Source organism: Agelaius tricolor, unplaced genomic scaffold (assembly GCF_023055355.1).
Source record: "Agelaius tricolor isolate 1412-34295 unplaced genomic scaffold, bAgeTri1.0.p SCAF_19, whole genome shotgun sequence".
Taxonomy (NCBI): Eukaryota; Metazoa; Chordata; class Aves; order Passeriformes; family Icteridae; genus Agelaius; species Agelaius tricolor.
The window spans coordinates 13,688,090-13,706,164 of NW_027269279.1; the positions used below are offsets into that span (position 1 = coordinate 13,688,090).

The 18,075-nt window shown below is 56.3% G+C and overlaps 1 protein-coding gene across 4 annotated transcripts in view; it reads left to right on the forward strand.

The window, feature by feature from the left end:
* The first annotated feature begins 8,231 nt into the window (after positions 1 to 8,231).
* Positions 8,232 to 18,075, forward strand: part of AXIN1 (axin 1) — a 78,050-nt gene continuing 68,206 nt past the window's right edge. For 2 of the 4 annotated variants that reach the window (XM_071444375.1, XM_071444378.1), the window contains exons 1-2: positions 14,127 to 14,331; positions 16,325 to 17,296. In XM_071444375.1, coding sequence (XP_071300476.1) covers positions 16,419 to 17,296 — 878 coding nt within the window. In that variant the 5' untranslated portion in view covers positions 14,127 to 14,331; positions 16,325 to 16,418. Of the gene's footprint in view, positions 8,359 to 14,126; positions 14,332 to 14,967; positions 15,064 to 16,324; positions 17,297 to 18,075 lie in introns of those variants that run through there. The other 2 variants (XM_071444376.1, XM_071444377.1) reach the window with 2 other exon arrangements.

Below are 18,075 nucleotides of genomic sequence, written 5' to 3' on the forward strand. Positions count from 1 at the left end.
TGCTGTCGGGGTCAGTGACCAGCCCTTTCCAGGCTCTCCCTGTGATGTGTGAAAAAGAAATTTATTATCACATGTGGCAGGCTCCAGACAACTCTTTCTGGCAGTGGGTAGGTGGGATCTGTCTGAGGATCAGCTGTTCTCCCCCAGTTCCTTCAAAAGCCCTGACACACCTGCAGCTCCACAGCTCCTTTCTGCTCTCTTGTCAGCTGGGTTCGTTGACATCTGTGGTCACCTTTGTCTCCTCTCTGCTCCCCAGGGTGGGAATGCCCAGTTCTCCCAACAAAATAATGAGCTTGGGCAGAGTCTCCTCATGCTCCTCCTGCAGCTGCCCTGAAGGATTCCACTCTCTGGATTGCTTTGAGGAGGAAAAGGGAAGATGACCTCGGCTTCCTTTCCCTCAAGTCCACGCTTTCATCTCTTGCCTTGTTGTCCATTTTTTCCAGATCTCTTCAGTCTTTAGGTTCCTCCTTAGACCCCTTTTCCCCCCACTTTCCTGGAACTGCTGTTTGGTGCCAGTAATGACCCATGGGAACAGAAGCACATTGCAGGTCCCATGCTGGTGTTCCAGCCAGCAGGGCTGGGCTGGGCTGTTTGCTGTTCTCTGGCTGCCACATCCATCCCTGGACCATGAGGGTGGAGCCAGGACCACATTCCCACCTGTAGGACCTGCTCAGCCATGAGCATGAGCCCATGCCCACATCACAGGACTGCTGTCCAGCCCTGCGCTCTGTCCATCATGGTCAACAGCCTCCAGAGGAGTGGGAGGCTCTGGGCCTCACAGACCTGGCTTGGAGCAGCTCAGCAGGGAGGCAGGAAGCATCCAGGGATGAGCATGGCCAAAGGTAGCACTTCCTCATTCCAGCCAGCACCACGAGGCCAGGAAAAGGGATGGCTGATCCAGGCAGTGCCAGTTCCCTGTCAGAAAACACCAGTGCTATGAGCAGGAATCACGATGGCAGCAGTGGGGAAGGGGGGAAGAGGTCATGGAGGACAGCTTGGCCCCATCCTGGCTCTTGGGATGAACCAGTGTGTAATCCCCATGGGAAACAGAAGAAATGGCTGATAGGGCATCGTGTGTCTGCAGCCAGAGAGCTCCTTGAGGAGGAGGATGATGAGGGTTGATGGTGATGAGCCGTGATGGTGCAGGAAAGCCTTGGCACTGAGGCATTGTGCAGCGGGAGCGATGGGAAAGGCTGGCCAAGGGAGGCACCACTTCCTGCAACAGCCTTCAAAGAGTTTCCTTAAGTGTTGCTGCTCTTCAGGGCTTCCTCCTCCAAGGGGAAAAAAAAAAGTAGGGAAAAAAGGAGATGAGGAAGAGCAATCTCTGGGTGCGGGATGAAAGCGGCCTGTCTTGACTATTTACCCAGCAATTATAAGTAAATCGGTGGTGCCTAACGGGGCCGGTTGCCATAGTGACGATGGGATGGAAGGACCAGCATTTGGTCCTGGCTGCAGCCAATCAGGCTGGGAAGCCCAAGCTGCAATATAAAGTAAAGATTCCCATCTTCCAGCCACGCACTTGCCAAGAAAGGGAAATAGGTTCAAGAGTCTGGGGAAAAAAGTGCTGCGGCCGGCGGCAGGCAGGCAGGGCGGCTGCTCCCGTCATGGCGGACTGCGAACGCCCGGGCAGGTGAGAATCCAACTCTCCCCATCTCCCGCTCATTGTTCTCCCGCGCCGCGCTCCCCGCGCCGCCCCACCCCACCCACGCCGCCGCCCCGACCCCCTCGCCCCGGCACCCACAATGGAAGCCCCCTTCGGGTGGGAGACAAAGAGAGGCGGGTGGAGAAAGGCTCCACCATTCTCCCCAAATTGCCATCGTAGGCCTTTCAAATCAAATTTCGCAAAGCAGCTTCATCAAAGGCCCCCGGCTGAGAGGCACGAGCCCCCATATTCCTGCCCCCCCGGCAGGTCTGGGGTGGTGCGGTGATCCCATACAAAGTCGGCACCGCTCCAGAAGTGTCTTTGCAAAAAAAAAGAAAAAAGGAGGGAAAAAAAAGGGGGGGGATATGGAGATAAAAAACGCAAGCGAGAAAGAACGGCGCCTAAATTGCTCATCGTCTCCCCATCTCATTACTGGCGACTTCTGAGGACGGATATTTCCAAAGGCTGCAATGAAAGACTTGTGAATGGAGCCCCCCCGGATGAGATCAAAGCCCAAGGCTGGGACGCCAGGGTGTGCCGGAGGAGGGGGCGAGGGCCAGCGGCGCCGCAGGATGCTGGGGGGAGCCTTCCTCCCCTGCTGCCGCTGCCCTCCATGTTTCCCGGTGTCGCTGCCGCTGCTGCCTGACCCATCTTGCAATGGAGACCAGGGACAGTGGCCAGATCCCAACAGCTGGAACCGAGACGAGCAAACTCCATTGGCTCACAGTTCGACAACTCTCCCAAAATTCATGGTTAATAAAGGAGCTTATTCCGTCCGGGACCTCTCCAGACACCTCGAATTGCAGATGAGCGGGTGGCTTCCCCACCGCTGGAGCCCACTCCTTGGGTCTCATCTCTCCTCACACCGCAGCATCGCCAGCCTGGTGAGCCACCAGCAGAAGGGCCGAGGACAAAGGCAGGAGGACAGAAGTTGTGCCACTTTCCCTTCTTGCTGCCTCCCTTCAAACGCGGGCTGCTTTCTTCTGCTCAGTGATAAATTTGGCTGCGGGCGGCGTTCCCACCACCGGCACCACCGGCAGCCCCATCAGCGGCACCGAGAGCAAACTCACAGATGGTAAAATAAGAGAGTCGTGTAGGGTTCAAAGAGACCTTCAATGTCAATTGTTATATTATTAGGTAAACTCCAAGAAGAAAATCTTTTAATCCACTGTGGCTAATCCAGTCCACTTTTGTTGGCCAGGACATATTCAGCATCAACAAAAGGCTCTGGCCGACGGACACCGGCATACATAATGTATTGATAACTGCGGGAGCCGGCTCGGCGGCAGAAAGAGCCACTGCTCGGGCCAGCAGCAGGGGCCAGCAGAAGGATTTGCCCGACTTTCATCAGTTTTGTTTTCATTTCAAAGAACGCGGCTGATATTTGCACTGTGCTGCTTACCAGGGGAGCACAAAGAGGGCAGGGATGTTCCCAGCTCCGGCCAGCCCTGAAACCTCACCCGGATCCTGCCAGGACCTCAGTGGGACCCTCTCCCCTCAGTGCCTCCCCAGGGCAGCGGTGGCACAGAGGGCTGCAAGGCCAGGTTGGTTCCGGGCCTGGTTTTGGGGTGGTGGTTCCCGTGGGGAGTTGGCAGCTGGGATGGCTCCCCTTAAATTAGCCATGGCCTGGGATTTACCCTGGGATGGTGCTGTTGCCCTGGGATGGGGGAATCACCTTCCTCTAAGGACATGGGATACAAGTGATGTGGGAATAGAAGTGTCCATGCCGTGAAGAGCCGGCGCCGTGGGGAGGAGAAGTGGAGATCACACCTGGACTCGCCTTGTCTTCCCAACACGGCACAGCAGAGACCAGAGCCAAGGAACCTGGAAAGGAAACAAAACCAGCAGCAGCAAAGGGCAGGTGGGACACGAGTGGGGACCACAGCCTGGCTGATGGGGGTGTTGGGGCAGGAGAAGGTGGGAGCTGGTGGGAATGAGCTGAGAGGGGTTGAGGTGGCAGCTGTGGGTGCTGCAGGTGAGCAGGGCACCCTGGCCACCCACCCCTCCCGGCACTGGGTATGGCCTGTGCTGAGCAATGGGCTCCCCTGGGGCAGCTCTGGGTGAGGGTCCACACCTGGCCCACAGCAGGGCAGGAGGGCCCACAGTGGTTGAAAACAGCTCTGAACTACATGGCTGGACAGGCATTGACAGGGCTTGCCCAGGGTTTTGTCCTCATGACAAGGGACAGCAGAGGAGTCCCTCTCCAGAGGGTGGGGAGCTCACTGCACCCCCAGATGCTCTCTGAGGTGGGCACAGGCATTCATCCACTGGGACAGTGCTTACAAGGCACTGACAGGCACAAGTGACCCAGGGAGGAAACAGCCTCACAGGGATTTGGTTGTTACTGCGAGCTCCAGGTCAAGCTGTTCTGCTCTTACTGCACTCACAGACACTGGGAATCCTCCAGAACTCCTCCAGCAGGGTTAAATGCCAGAAGCTCCTGCAGGGAATGGATGCACAAGCAGTGATTAAGCTGAGAAAGCTGTGAGTCACCAGCCCTGGACAGACCATCCTGAGATCCACCAAGGCATCCAAGAGACAGGAGTCAGGGATGTGGGTGCCACCCTGAAGCAGAAGCTCTTTGGAAGGCTGAAGAGCAGTGGGGGCTCACTGAGCCTCGCTGCCCAGCCCAGACAGCTGCTCTGATCATCACCAAGGCATTCCCAAAACTCCCAACTGCTCCACATGGTCCATCCAGAGGTCTGCCCAGCACAGAAGCTGCCAGGCCACATTGACACATGAGGAGCACAAATCACCTGGGAGACAGAGGACAAGAATTCAGGCTGAATCATTCATTTTCATCAGGCAGAATTTTCATGGCAGGGGTCTCTGGGCAGCTGTTGAATGCAAGACTAAGATAAATGGGCTGAGCTAAGATATTCAGCTTTGGAGACCTGAAAATACCTCTCTGTTGTGAAGAGGGAGACATGGACCTCCTGGGCACACACCTCTGCTGCATGTCCCACTGCAGGCCAAAGCTCAGGTGGGCTGGGATAACTTCTGGCATTGACTGGTGTCTGGTGGGACATTGCCCACAGGGTGGTCACCCAAGACCATGGGCACTCACCTCACAGCCCTGGAGAGTCACAGAAGTGTGGGAAGAGGAACCAAAGTCCTCTGTGACACATGTTCTCCATGACATGTCCTTGGCACACTAGGGAAGATGCTGCCAACAGGAAAAGTCTAAGTCCAAGGTCTGGAGATTCTGGAAGATCTACAAGTCCAAGATTTGGAGTTGTAGATCTGTTTCCAGATGTGTTTTCTCCTGTTTTGAGCCTCTATAACTGTAAAGAATCAGGATGAAATACAATACAAGGTTGGATTTGCTCACATTTGCCAGCTATGGGTTGTCTGGAGGCTGGACACTGTGCCAGCCAGCATGTGTCCATGGAAGGACTTCTGACAGGAGGTGCACTGGTAAGAGAATGCCCAGCAGGACAATCAAAGTGGGAATCTGTTCTCTGGGAGAGCACCAGGAGAGCCCTGAGGTGAGATGGCCAAGGCAGCAGGGGTCTGGATGCTGTGAGCTCCTGCTGTGGGGAAGAGGAGCTGCCCAGGCTGAGGGCCACAGCAGGGGCACGAGGGGTGGGAGATGGTTGGACATGAGGTGCTTGGACACGACCTGGTTGGACACCAGGTGGTGTCTTCAGCCCTGCAGAGCAAGGGAGTGGCAGGAGCCTCCGTGTCCTGATGGGGACAGGGGACAAAGGGCTGGGAAGCAGCTTCTGTGGAAGACAGCCCAAGGCTTGGCTTCTGGAGGAGATGGGGCACTCAGAGAGGCCTGGCCTGATGCTCACATCTCCAAGGAGCAGTTCTGGTAATCTCTTCCCCAGGAAAGTGGGATGCTCATGATCACAATTCCACAACTCCCCCAGCTCCCAGGCATTCTGTCCTGGAGAGGACTTGGCTCTGCTGTGGTTCACCTGCCTGGCACAGGAAGGGAGATTTTAGGAGAGAGGCAGCCAGGCAGAGTTGCCAAGTGGTGAGCATGGGTGACAGGCCCAGAAATGCTGGCAGAAGGGGACAGGGAATCCCATGGCTGACATCCAGTGCCTGTTTGCCTTGGCTGTGGAGCAAGTCCTGGATCCCTCCAAATACAGAGATGCCCCACTTCTCTGAGCTTCCTCCCACAGTAAATGATTTTGTGAGCAATTTCTCCAGTTTTCTGTCAGGATAAGACTAACACTTTTCATATCTGTTCACCTCATGCTGGAAAGCCTCAAGATGAGTCAATGCCAAGCCCTGGGCTGGGCTTGTGTTAGGGCAGTTAAAGCAGCAGAAGAGTTTGGAGATTCTCCCCTGAGTGTGTGGAAAAATGTCACCCCCAGCTCATCAGCCAGGACTGTTCCCTGCAGGAGGAAGCAGGTCAGCCCCAGGCACTGATGGGTTGTGTCCAGCATTTTGGCTGGTCAGGACCTCAGCTGGTGTCCATCAGTGCTGAGCCTTTCCTGTTCCACCCACTCCCACCATGGAGGAGGAACGCCCCAGGGAAACCTCCAATGACCCTTGGGCAGGTCACTGGGGGTGGAGGGGCTCCAGGACCTTCTGGTGCTGAGCCCTGGCCACCTTCACTGGGTGCTGGTGACAAACCAGGGGTCCCAGCTCAGCCATGAGGGGTGGCCCTTGCTGCAGAGGTGGCACAGGATGGTTGCTCCAAGGAAGGGCCACCTCAGAGGGAAGATAGCCAAGGAGAGCAGCCCCACCTGCAGCTGGGGATTTTCAAGGTGCTGCTGGCAAGCAGGAGGTTGGGAAAGGGGTGCTGGAGGCTGGAGTCTCTGTGTGGGTAGAGGGAGATCCCAGAGGCTCTGTGGCTATCCTACAGTGAGCTGAAGGAGCAGAGCCTCCCAAAAGTTCCTGCCAGGACTGGGGGTCCCCCAGCTGGGGCTGGCCAGTCCCCCTGGCCTGGAATACACGTGGTCCTGCAGCACACACGACGTGTTGTGCCACAGAAGGGCTCTGGCTGGCAGACTGTGACCTCCTGCCAGCACAGCTGTCCTGCCTGGCACAAACAGCCACCAAGGAGCCCACGACTGGCAATTAGCCGCCAGTGGCAATTAGATTGTGGCTGCTGGGCTGCCTGGGCACCCAGAGCCAGCACTTCCCCAGAGTATGGGATCACTCAGAGGAGCGTTTGGGGCACCCAATGCCCTGTCTGAGGAGCTCGAGGCTGAGAAAATCATTCTGCAGGAGAATTAAGGGGTGGAAATGCTGTGGGGCTTCCCTCAGCAGTGCCCAACGTGATCACAGGGACCCTTTGCCCAGGGCTGGACCCTGCTGGGGTTTGGACCTCAGCAAACCAGCCACAACCTCAGCTGCTGTTGTCACTTCATGGGCTCAGAGCTCTCCTGGTGAAGGACAACGGTGAGTTGGGACCTAAACCGTACCTCAGGCACCGTGCAGAGGTAAAATTCTTTCTGGAGCTTGCCCTGGATGCATGAGCGTTTCTGAGATGTCCTCACAAGCCTCCCTGCACCCAGCAGAGCCGACCATAAAGCCGTGGGCCACTAGGTGGACTCACAACAAACCAGAATTGCGGGACAGAGCAATTCCCTGACCGTCTGCCTCAAAGCCGGGGAAAGCCTCATCCAAGCAGAGGCACCGTCAGCGACAGTCGTCCCAGGAGAGAACACAGAAACAGCGGCGTGTCCAACTGGCCACTGCCTGGCCGCCAGAGGTGGAAAATTAGCCAAAACATAGACACCAGGCCTGCCTTGTCTCAAAAATTTTGCCATCTCTAAGAGAGAGGTGACCCTCCAGGAGGAGTGAGCCAGGACCGTGGGGACCAGCTCTCCAAGCTGCTCTGCTGATGGAGATCACGTCCAAAGGGTCACACTGGAAGTCCTGGGGCTGCAGGACACACATCAAGGCACCACCAAGCACCGAGGGGGCTCTTGCCAGCCGAGCTGGTGACCCCAGTTAAGCCAGAAGATCTTGCCCAGCATTACAAATCAGGTCTGTGAGAGTGGAGCAGGCAATATTTCTGCACTGACCAGCCTTCCCTCACCTTCCAGCAGCCCAGGTCACAGTCACTGATGGCTGGGTAAAGGAAATCCATCTTTCCCAACAGAATTAAGCAGGTTGAATTATCACAGGCTGCTCTGGGATAACCCTGCTGCAGGAACCAGCTGTTTCCATGGAGCTGCTCCTTGTGTTCTTCCCATCCCATCCCATCCCATCCCATCCCATCCCATCCCATCCCATCCCATCCCATCCCATCCTACTGTGGGGACACTGGAGCAATGGCCTGGGCAGGTGGGTGGGCCCTGGCTCTGCAGTGGGGCTCTGGAACAGGGACAGGGTTGTTCCCACAACTGCTGCTCCCTCCTGCCTCAGCTCTGTGAGCTGGGACCATTCCAGCAGGGATAACCCCTCCAGAGGCCCTGTGCTCCAGACAGAGCACACCCTGCTCCAAACATCTCCCTCTGACAGAGAGGCAAGATGTGAAGTGTGTCCCTCAGGACCACAGGAACAGGTTCCACTCCTGTGAGTGGGGAGCACAGGGTGTCCCTGCCTGGCCCAGCTCCCCTAGAAACATCTCCTGAGCAGGGTGGTCCCAGCAGGGATGAGCTGACCTCTCTTCTTTCTGCAGAGCGACATTTCTGGGATGTGTGTGGATGGCATCCCAGCCCTGGCACCCCGAGAGGAGCAGCGAGCCTGGTGGTCTGGAGCATGGAGAGGCAGCAGTGCAGGGCACAGGCCCGGGCTGGGCCCCAAAGGTGGGTGCAGGAAGGTGTGTGGGGTGTCCCTGGGGGTGCTCACCTTCACTGGCTGGGGATGAAGAGTGCTGGGCATTGGTCGTGCTGGCTGAGCTCCTGTGCCATTGCTTCTGGCAGAGAAGTTTGATCAAAACCAGGGGAGCTGTAGGGTCTGGGATGTGGCAGGGATCTTTCAGGGTCATGGATGTGGCAGGGTCTCAGATCTAGCAGGGGTCTGTGAGGGTCTCTGTGCTCTGTCAGATATGGGAACCTTTCCCCAAAAGCAGCACACTGGGGAGGGTTGGGGGACACACCAAGGGCCTGGCACCCTTATCAGTTCATACAGTTCTATGCCACAGCCCTGAGCTGGGATGGGAGCCCAGAGCTTATCTGGGGTGGGACAGGAGTGAGAAGAGAAGCCCATGTGAACAAACTGGGCTTTGCCCAGCCAGGGCAGAGGAACATGAGCTGATATGGTCACTGGCTGTTCCTGGGGTTATGAGTGGTGCAAACCAAGCAGAGGAGAGTGGCCATGAGCTGCTGTGACTCTCCTTAGGCTGGCTGGAATGGAGGAGAAGGAGTATGGGGAAAGCTGTGACCAAAACTCCAGTCCTGAGCCCAAGCATGAGGCTAGAGGTGGCTGACAGTCAGAAAGGACCTGGAGTGGGCTGAGGGCTGGTGGCAGGAGAGTCACAGAAGTGTGGGAAGATAAATAAAAGTCCATGTCAAGCTCTCTGTGAGGAGGGTGCTGGGTGAGCAGCCTCTCAAGGCATGGTATGAGCTTGTCTGTAATCTTTTTTTTGGGGAAACATCAGGTTTGGAGGCTCTATAATCCAGCAGGAAGGACAAAGCAGAGCTGGGGGAAAGAGGCTGATGCCAGGGAAGCACAAAGAGGAACACCTGGAGATGAAGGCAGAGCAAACCCCTGGGAGAACAGGCCAGGGTGCTGGGACACTGCAGGGGCTCAGGGTTATGTACTGGGGCTTCCATCTGCCATTTGGGCATCTGCACCACCATGGGCAAACACTGGCAGCTGCAAAACCCAGTTCAGACTGCTGCCTTAGCTGGTCCAGGCCCTTCTGCCCCTACATTCCTGGAAGAAGGTCACCCTGGCCACAGTTTTTGTTATTTTTATGTGAGCAGTAAAGGTTTTGTCCCATTCACCTGCTCCAGGCCTGTACCCCAGCATAAACAGGGGATTTGCAAGCAAGCACCCATGTGGGAACAGGAGTGAACAGGGAAACTGGGATGATTTTTCTGGAGGGGAAGGATCTGAATGCCCAGAGCAGCCAAGCCCTACAACCTTCTCACTGCCTGGAACAGGCTCCACCATGGGCTTTATGAAAGAGCAGGATCTGAGTGAAAAGGCATAAACTTGGGGTCCAAACAGTGCTTCATCCTTTTTACCCAGTATTAGAAGAAATGTGTTTGCCTCCTTGAGCTGGGGAATCCAAAGAAGGAGGCACACCCAGGCCACCTGTGGGACCTGCACCCGCAGCTCCATGGATGCTTTGGCAGGCTGGCATGGCCAGGGTGGGCAGATATCTTTATGCCCTGCAAGAAGGGATGCTGTAGTGGTTGAAATCAGCATAACTCACTTCCACTCTTGCCCCCAGCCCTGGCACAGCTGTTTGTGGGCATCCTCACCGCCCACAATGAGATCTGCTCCATCCATCCCTCCCAGTGAGGCAGGCACTCTCATCCAGCCCCATCCATGGCCACTTCTCTGCTTTGTTCTCCTCCCAGCCTACCCTGTGGCTCTGCTTGCTTGTCCCCTCAGTGGCAGTGCTACTGGGCTCTTGGTGCCTCATCCCATCCAGGCTCTTTGGGATACTTTGGGTTCCAATACTTTTATCTAGAATGCTAATACATTTTCTTCCTCCTATTCTGTAAGCATCATCTTGCCACTGGTCCAAGAGAGAGCTGTCAGCCACCTCTTGCACCCCAGGATATTATTTTCTTGGCATCATTTTTTTCTTTAAATCGTTAAATTTTTAAATCATTATTTTCATTGTTGGTCATGTAGTCAAACCCTGGGTCCTGCCTCAGCACTGAGGGTGCTGCAGGCCCGAGGTGGGAAGCAGCACATGTGCTTTGCCTCTGTCAGTGATCAACGTAAGACCTCATATTTCAGAGTATTTCTATTTATCCCCTAGTTCCAAAAAGCTTTTAGAATAAAACCACCGAATTTCGGCATGGCTGATGACCTTGCAGGATCCTTTTAAATGGCAGCCAAAGGTTGAACAGCACCATCTAGTGCACTCCCTCCCGAATCCGCCAGCGCCACAGGGACGCCGGCTACACCCACGCACATCCCTGCGCTGGAAGGGAGCGCTGCAGGCTGGCAGCCCACCAGGCATCACCCCCCGGCACCGGTCAGACCCACCTCGCCCTGGAAGAGCCAGTGAGCCGCTACAAAGAGGAGAATTCATTTGGGAGGACTCTAGTCAGTGCTGAAGCTGATCCAAGCGGTTTCAGGCTCTGCAGATGGGATGTTGGAGAGCTTGTGGGTCCCAAGCTACCTTGGCAGGAGGGGAGGTTGTTACAGAGCACATCCCTTTGCAAGGAGGCTCTGGATTTGCACCAGGGCTGCCTGCATGCAGCACAGACTCTTCAGACCAAAGGCTCAGAGCAGTTCCTTTTCTCCAGTGTTTGCTGTTTGTTTCTTCCAGGCAGACAGGAAGGTGTGCATTGGGAGCTGGAAGTGCCCAGCACCCCAAGCTCACATGGGGCCAGCCTCAGTGGCAGGGTGACACCAGGGGTGCACAAAACACCACTGCCATCTCAGTGGTGGCAGTTTTGGTGTAAAGGTGATATTTGGGGTGAAAGGCAGAGAGAGCTTCATGGTCAGCTGATGAAGAGGCAAAACCAACCAGGTTTGGCTAATTGGCCTCAAAGACCTTGCAGTCTGATTCCTCCAGCACACAGCCAGGAATGCTCAGTGTGGTTTATCACCTGTTTGATGCCCTCAGATAAATCTGGAAGTTATTTTGGCCCCTGGTATAGTGCAGGGTTAAGCCTCCTCATCATGAGCCACCTGAGGGGTAAAAGGCACGGAAGGGGCTCCAGAGGGAGCCCAGGGCCCTCTCAGCCCCAGGCATCCCTGCTAGAGGACCAGAAAATAATGATGCACCATGAAGGCTTGGCATCAACCTGTGGAATTTGCTTCTTGTGGCCTAGGAAGGGGCAGCTGCCTGGCTGCCTTTGCTGGAGCAGGGCAGGGGTGGCTCTGCTTTCCCTGGGAGCGTGCACAGAGTGATCCTGCACTGCTGGAAGGGACATCCAGTTGTTCTGGAGATCCCTTGCCTCTCTGTGTGCCTTGGGGGTGGAATGGGGGCTGATCCTCACTCTGGGCTGTGTCCCCTGAGCTGGGGGAATGTGCCAGGAGCTGGTGGGAGCAAGATGAGCCTCCAGCACTTCTCCCACCTCCCCATGTCCAGCCCAACCCGAGGAGCAGTAAGGAAGGTCAGGGAAGGATGGCAGCATGAGGGAGGGCATGTCAAGCCCCAGCACTTCAACCACCTGCATCCTGCTGCACCCAAGCTCATTGCCCACCACCTCAGGCTCTCCCTTGCCACGGAGAAATCTTGCTCTGGTTTCTCAAATGAACTCAGTTCAAGCCATGAATCTTGCTGGGCCTTCCCCTGAGAGGTGAAAAGCTCTCTAACAGCTGATCATCTCTCATCCATGAACTGGCTGAACTGGAGACACATCTGGGGCTCCTTTAAACTTGCTGGGGAGGCTGCGGGCCTCAGCTACTCCCCTGCAAAGCACTTTTAACTCTCCTCCACCTTCTCTCGATTTCTCAGCATCCTTTCCACAACACAGATGCTGGAACCCTCCTGCTGTGGCACCCAGTCCTGTCCCAGCTGGACATCCCCCCTGCTGCTCCCACATTATCCCTCCTGCCTCCTAAACTGCCCCCATCCTTGCCAGATCCCGGGTTTCCAGCAGAAGGGCCCTGTGTTCAGTGGACAGACCCTTTCACAGCTGCTCGCATTCAAGCACGTTTTATTTGCCAGGGACTCAGCTTGTGAAGTTTTCTACAGCTGTCTTGACCTCGTCCATGTCTCCTGCCCCTCTCATTTCCCTCGCCCCGGCGTTTTTCTCAGCAGGGCTTTTTAATCTATTTCTAGACCATTGATGGAAATACTGAATAGCACTGGGCTTCCCATCCAAGCCTGGACACCCACTGAGTGCGCTCCCATTCTGCAGGGATTCCCCATTGATGGCTGTCGGTTTGCCAGCTCCCAGCCCCTTTAAGGTGTCCCTCTTGATGTTGTATTGTGCTAATTTTTAATCAGAATAGTATATGGATTAAGTCACATGCCTGAACAGAGCCCAGGTCTATTATTTCTATGCCATAACCTTTATCAGCCAAACTTGTAATCTCTTCAAAGGATGACATCACAGTTTGACAAGAGCTATTTTCTGGAAACTAGGCTGATTGCATTAATTATATTCCCATCCTTTAATTCTTTACCAGCTGAATCCCACATCAGCTTTTCTATTTTTATGCCTGAGATCAGCATTGCACTGTTATGTGTAAATCAGCTCCGAGCATCGTTCACATGAGTGCAAGGAGCCACATCATCCTGCCAGGCTCTGTGCTGGGGTGGGAAGGGGAGTGGCACTGCCCAGAGTGAATATTTGGGAGCTTCACAAAGCTGGAAAAAAATGTTACATTTTCAAAAGTGTTCCCTAAATGCATTGAGGCAGGCAACTGCGGCAGCATGACCACATAAGAAAGCAGAAACAGTCCCTGTTGGAAACTATACTGAGTTATTTCTGATTTTCAGAGGATTGTCTATTGGCTTGTTTGCATGTTCAGTTTTTAGGATGGGATCTAGGGTCTGCCTGGCTTGGAGTCTATCACTGCTTTCCAGGGAAGACACTTGCTTTTGCACTTCCCTGTCATGCTACTCTCATTTGATCTCTGCATCTGGCAATTCACTTCTTCTCCCTTCAGTGTCCCCAGTACTGCAACCTCAGAGCTGGTGCACCCTGCTGCACACAACCAAACACGCCCGATTTGGGGAGTCTCCACGTGGTGTGACCCTTTCCAGTCCATGCAGTGCCACCTCTTGGCCAGCCCCTGGTTTCTCCCCGCGGCAGTTGCTTGGCTCAGAGAAGCAGGACACACATTGCAGGAGACACATTGCAGATTTCAAACCAGCTCCAGTTGTTGTTGGAGGCAAGAGCGCCTGCTGGACCGGTGCCCCTACACCCCTAGGCCATGGTGCGAGGTCCAAACTGCACAAAGCTCAGGTGTGTCATGGTGTTCGACACGGACAGAGCCGTGGAGGCTGGTGGTGTTTGAGGGTTGATGCCCTTTCTGGGCAGAGCCCTTCGACGAGACCCCGGAGGTCTCCGAGGTTTCTCTGGGGCCGTCTCTGCCCGGGATGCTCACGGGCTCCCCTCATCCAGGGCCGGACGAAGCCCCGGAGGTGCCTGCCCAGCCGGGGCTCTGCGGGAAGCCGAGCCCGAAGCCTCGGCCATGTGCCGGAGCTGTCCGGGGAGCTCAGCTCGTGCACTTCACAATGTGCGGCGGCTCCCGGCAATCGAGGCCTCCCCGAGCCGGGACCTCCGTGCTTCCCCAGGCCGGCCCTGCAGGGGTGCGGGGCCTGCAGCCGCCCCGGGCCCCGCGTGCCGCCGCGCCGCCTCCCCGGGCCGGGCCGGGCGGGCCGGGCCCGCTCCGCCCCGCTCCGGCCGCCGGTCCCGCAGTACCGGGCGGGGGCGCGGGGGGCGCGGCTGAGCCGCCGTGCCGGGCTGGGAGGCAGCGGCGCAGGCGGAGCGGAGCGGAGCGGGGCTCGGCTCGCTGCTGCTGCTGCTGCTGCTCTCGCTCCCCGCCGCCGCCACCAGCCTGCGGCCGCGGCCATGGGCGTCCCGGGCCGCCCGCTTTGTGCCGCCGCCGCCCCTCCGGGCCGCCGCCGCCGCTGAGCCGCATGGGCCGGGCCCCGCGCCGCCCCGGGCCGCCGCCGCCGCTCCGCGCGGGTGAGTGAGGCGGCCCCGGCCCAGGCCCTGCGCCGAGGCCGCGCCGAGGCCGCCGCGGGCGGGAGCGCGGGGCCGCGCCGGGGCCGCGGAGCCGGGCTAGGCCGCCCCGGGCGCGGGGGGGAGGCCGGGCGGGCCGGGAGGGTGAGCGGGGCCGGGGGCGGCGGCGGGGGGGCGGCGCGGGCCGGGTCCCGCGAAGTTGCCCGGGGGGCGGCGGGGGCCCCGCGCGGCGCCCTGTCAGCGGCGGGGCCGCCCCGGAACCCACCCGGCCCCGCGCCTCCCGCGGGCCGGCCGGGGGTCCCCTCCGGAGCCGGGCGGGCGGCTCGGCCGGGCGCCTCGCGTGTCCTCCGGGAGGCTCCCCGGGGCTGCCCCGGCCGGGGCGAGGAGCCAGCGCCGCCCCGCCGCAACAATGCCCGGCGTGGCTTTGGGGCTGCGGTGCCGCTGCCCCGGGGGTCCCCTTCGCCCGGCCGGGGGTCACCGGGGACCTGCACCGCAGACCGGGGGCCGAGTCCTGCGCTCGCTTCCAGACGCGGGGTGAAAAGCGCCCAGAACCGCCCCGTGGTGCCAAAGCCTAGCCCCGTCCCGCGGTGCCAGGGCAGGGGCTGCGTGCCGGGGGCTCGGGCCGGGTGTGAGCGCGGCGCTGGCTCCTGCCGCGCTCCTGGCGGGGCCCAGCCATCCTCGCTGGCCGCTCCTGGGCTCCCTGGGTTGTTTCACGATGGACAGGTGGGCTGTAAGGTACAGCATCGGCGGCGGTTCTTGATTTAGCCAGGATCAAGAAATGGGGGGGAAATGGCAAAGCATCCCAAAGATGTTCGTTGGTATGGGGTTTGCTTTGAGAGGGAGGGCGAGCTAAAATGTGTCTTTCCTGCTGTGTTTTTACATGCAATTGAGTTAATCCAGTGCAAGGAGTAATTTGTGATGCTGCTGGTGCTCTGCAGTACTTGGGGCTTAGAGGCTGAGGCTGTTCTGTAACACAAGGCTTTTGCTACTCGCTTTAAATGATGAGGTTAATTTGTTGAGCAGCAGAAGTAGCAACCCAGGGATTGCTCTTTTCTTCCTTCCCTGCCTTCCCCATACCTTCCATCCTCCATATTGACTCGTTTCTCTTCTTTAAAAACATCGTACTTGATCAGGTTTCCTTGTCAAGGTGGTTTTCTCATCTTCCTTTGATGACCTGAAATTTTCCCAGGCTTGTAGCATGCAATTTTGTTAGCGTAAATGAACCTTTTCTCAACGGCTTGCCTACAAAAAGCAGTGCTAGAACTGAGCTCCTGTACTAACATGCCCATCTGAAGCAAGAATGCAGTCCAGATGCCCAAAATATTAGGGTCAACGATGCATCTGGATTCCCCTAGAGCTAGACGAGGCGACGCGGCGTATTTCTGAAACAGCAGAGATTTGTGAGGAATGTGGCGCTGGTATGTCACTTGAGCATACGAAAGCCACCTGTGTTTGATTAAGGTGCAGCCCTGCTTTCAGCACTAACTGGATGTTCTTTAATAATAATTTTCACAAGCCTTAAATTCCTGTTTAAGGATAAGAATTTCCTAGATTCACAGCCAGATAAAAACGTGTTGCCTTTGTATGATCCGGTATGCGTCCTGCACAGGTAGGCAGTGCAGAGGAGCTGGTGGCAGTGCAGAAGATGGCATGTGCCCTGTGGTACCTGGGTATGGATCTCTTGGATGTGGGCTGCCACATGCCAGGGTCATGTATAAACCACTGGTGTTGGGAAATTGGCTGATGTTTTAGCATAGTGTCAGCTGTATCAGTGATGCCAAATTCTGGATGTAAAGTTTTGGGATATTCTGTAACTGTCATTTTTAGCCTCTGCCTGCTTTGAGCTCGATTCTGTGCTCTCAGAAGTTACTAAGCCATTGATTCTGCTGAAAAAGAGGTGTTAGTACAGTAAAGGTGCAGAGCATGACCACTAGTTTGTTTTCTTAGGGTGTTTGTTTCCAGTGTTACTCACTTACTTTTTCCTCGTCTGTTTCAGCCAAACAAACTTGTTCACCTTGGAGCTACAAATATTGGTGATTTGAGATTGGCGCTCATCCCCCACTGCTCCCACGCAAGCAAGGACCAGAAAAATGAATATCCAGGGGAAGGGCTTCCCCTTGGACCTCGGAGGAAGCTTCACTGAAGATGCTCCAAGGCCACCAGTTCCTGGTGAGGAGGGGGAGCTCGTGTCCACAGACCCAAGGCCAGTTAGCCATGGTTTCTACTCTGGTAAAAGTGATGTGGTCAGAAACGAGACGTCCACGGCAACACCGAGGCGCTCTGATTTGGATTTGGGGTACGAGCCCGAGGGGAGTGCTTCGCCAACTCCACCCTACCTGAAGTGGGCCGAGTCACTGCACTCCTTGCTGGATGATCAAGATGGCATCAACCTCTTCAGGACTTTCCTGAAACAGGAGGACTGTGCAGATCTGCTGGACTTTTGGTTTGCCTGCAGTGGCTTCAGGAAGCTGGAGCCGTGCGTGTCTAATGAGGAAAAAAGACTCAAGCTGGCAAAAGCCATTTACAAAAAATACATCCTCGACAACAATGGCATTGTGTCCCGGCAGATCAAACCGGCCACAAAAAGCTTCATCAAAGACTGTGTCATGAAACTGCAGATTGACCCTGACATGTTTGACCAGGCCCAAACGGAGATTCAGTGCATGATAGAAGACAATACCTACCCTTTGTTCCTTAAGTCGGATATTTATTTGGAATACACAAGGACAGGTGGGGAAAGTCCAAAAATTTATAGCGATCCGAGCTCAGGGTCTGGGACAGGTAAAGGGCTACCTGGTTATCTGCCAACTCTGAACGAGGATGAGGAGTGGAAGTGTGACCAAGAGGCCGAGCCCGAGGCCAGCAGGGACTCGGCTCCTTCCAGCAGGCTGACACAGAAGCTGCTTCTGGAGACGGCCACGCAGCGCGCGGCCTCGGCCCGGCGCTACAGCGAGGGCAGGGAGTTCAGGTAGGTGGGGAGTGGGCCAGGGAGCTGCCATGGGGGATGTGGGAAACCTTGGAAAAGCATGGGGAGCACCCACATTGGTACAGGATGGCATTGCTGAGTGGGTCGATGGAGTGCAGAGCTTTGTTTGAAACTAATCGCAGGTTGTTTTAAAGGTATCTTTGGCTGTTCCTGTCTGATAGTGCCAAATCATCCCTGCAGCATGTTCTTCACCTGGAGAAACTGCTGCTGGAGGTGTTCTGGAGGCAGGTAGGGCTTGGTGGGCAGTGCAAAGCCATGGGTAGCCCTCATGCACTGCAGGTGGCTGGACAAGCTGCAGTGCCAGGTTTGCTGCAGCCTGCACCAGCAGAAGGTCAGTGTTCAGGTACTGTAACATGGGCAGGTAAGCTGGTGGTGACACTTCCTGTGTAGAAATTGTCATGAGCCACAACTGGGAGCTCACAGGAGATAGATACCCTCACCTTGGTGATGTGGGTAGGAGTGAAACAGCATTGATGGTGCTCCCTGATAATGGTACTGCTTTGCATATGCGATTTCCAGCCCTGAATTCTAACGGTGTCAGAGTCAGAATCCCCAAATCCAGTTAAAACCATGCCCTGCTGAAGCTCTTCCCATCATGAAAGTAATTGCTGGGTTTTTTTAACTGTAGGACTGGCACAGTTCTGCAGCCTGTTTTTTTCTGGGTCCCCCACCCACTTCCAGCCAACATGGATTTTGAAACTTGCTGAGAGCTCAGTTAAAATTCCAGACAATTAACTTAGCAGGGAGCTCTCTGCGATCAA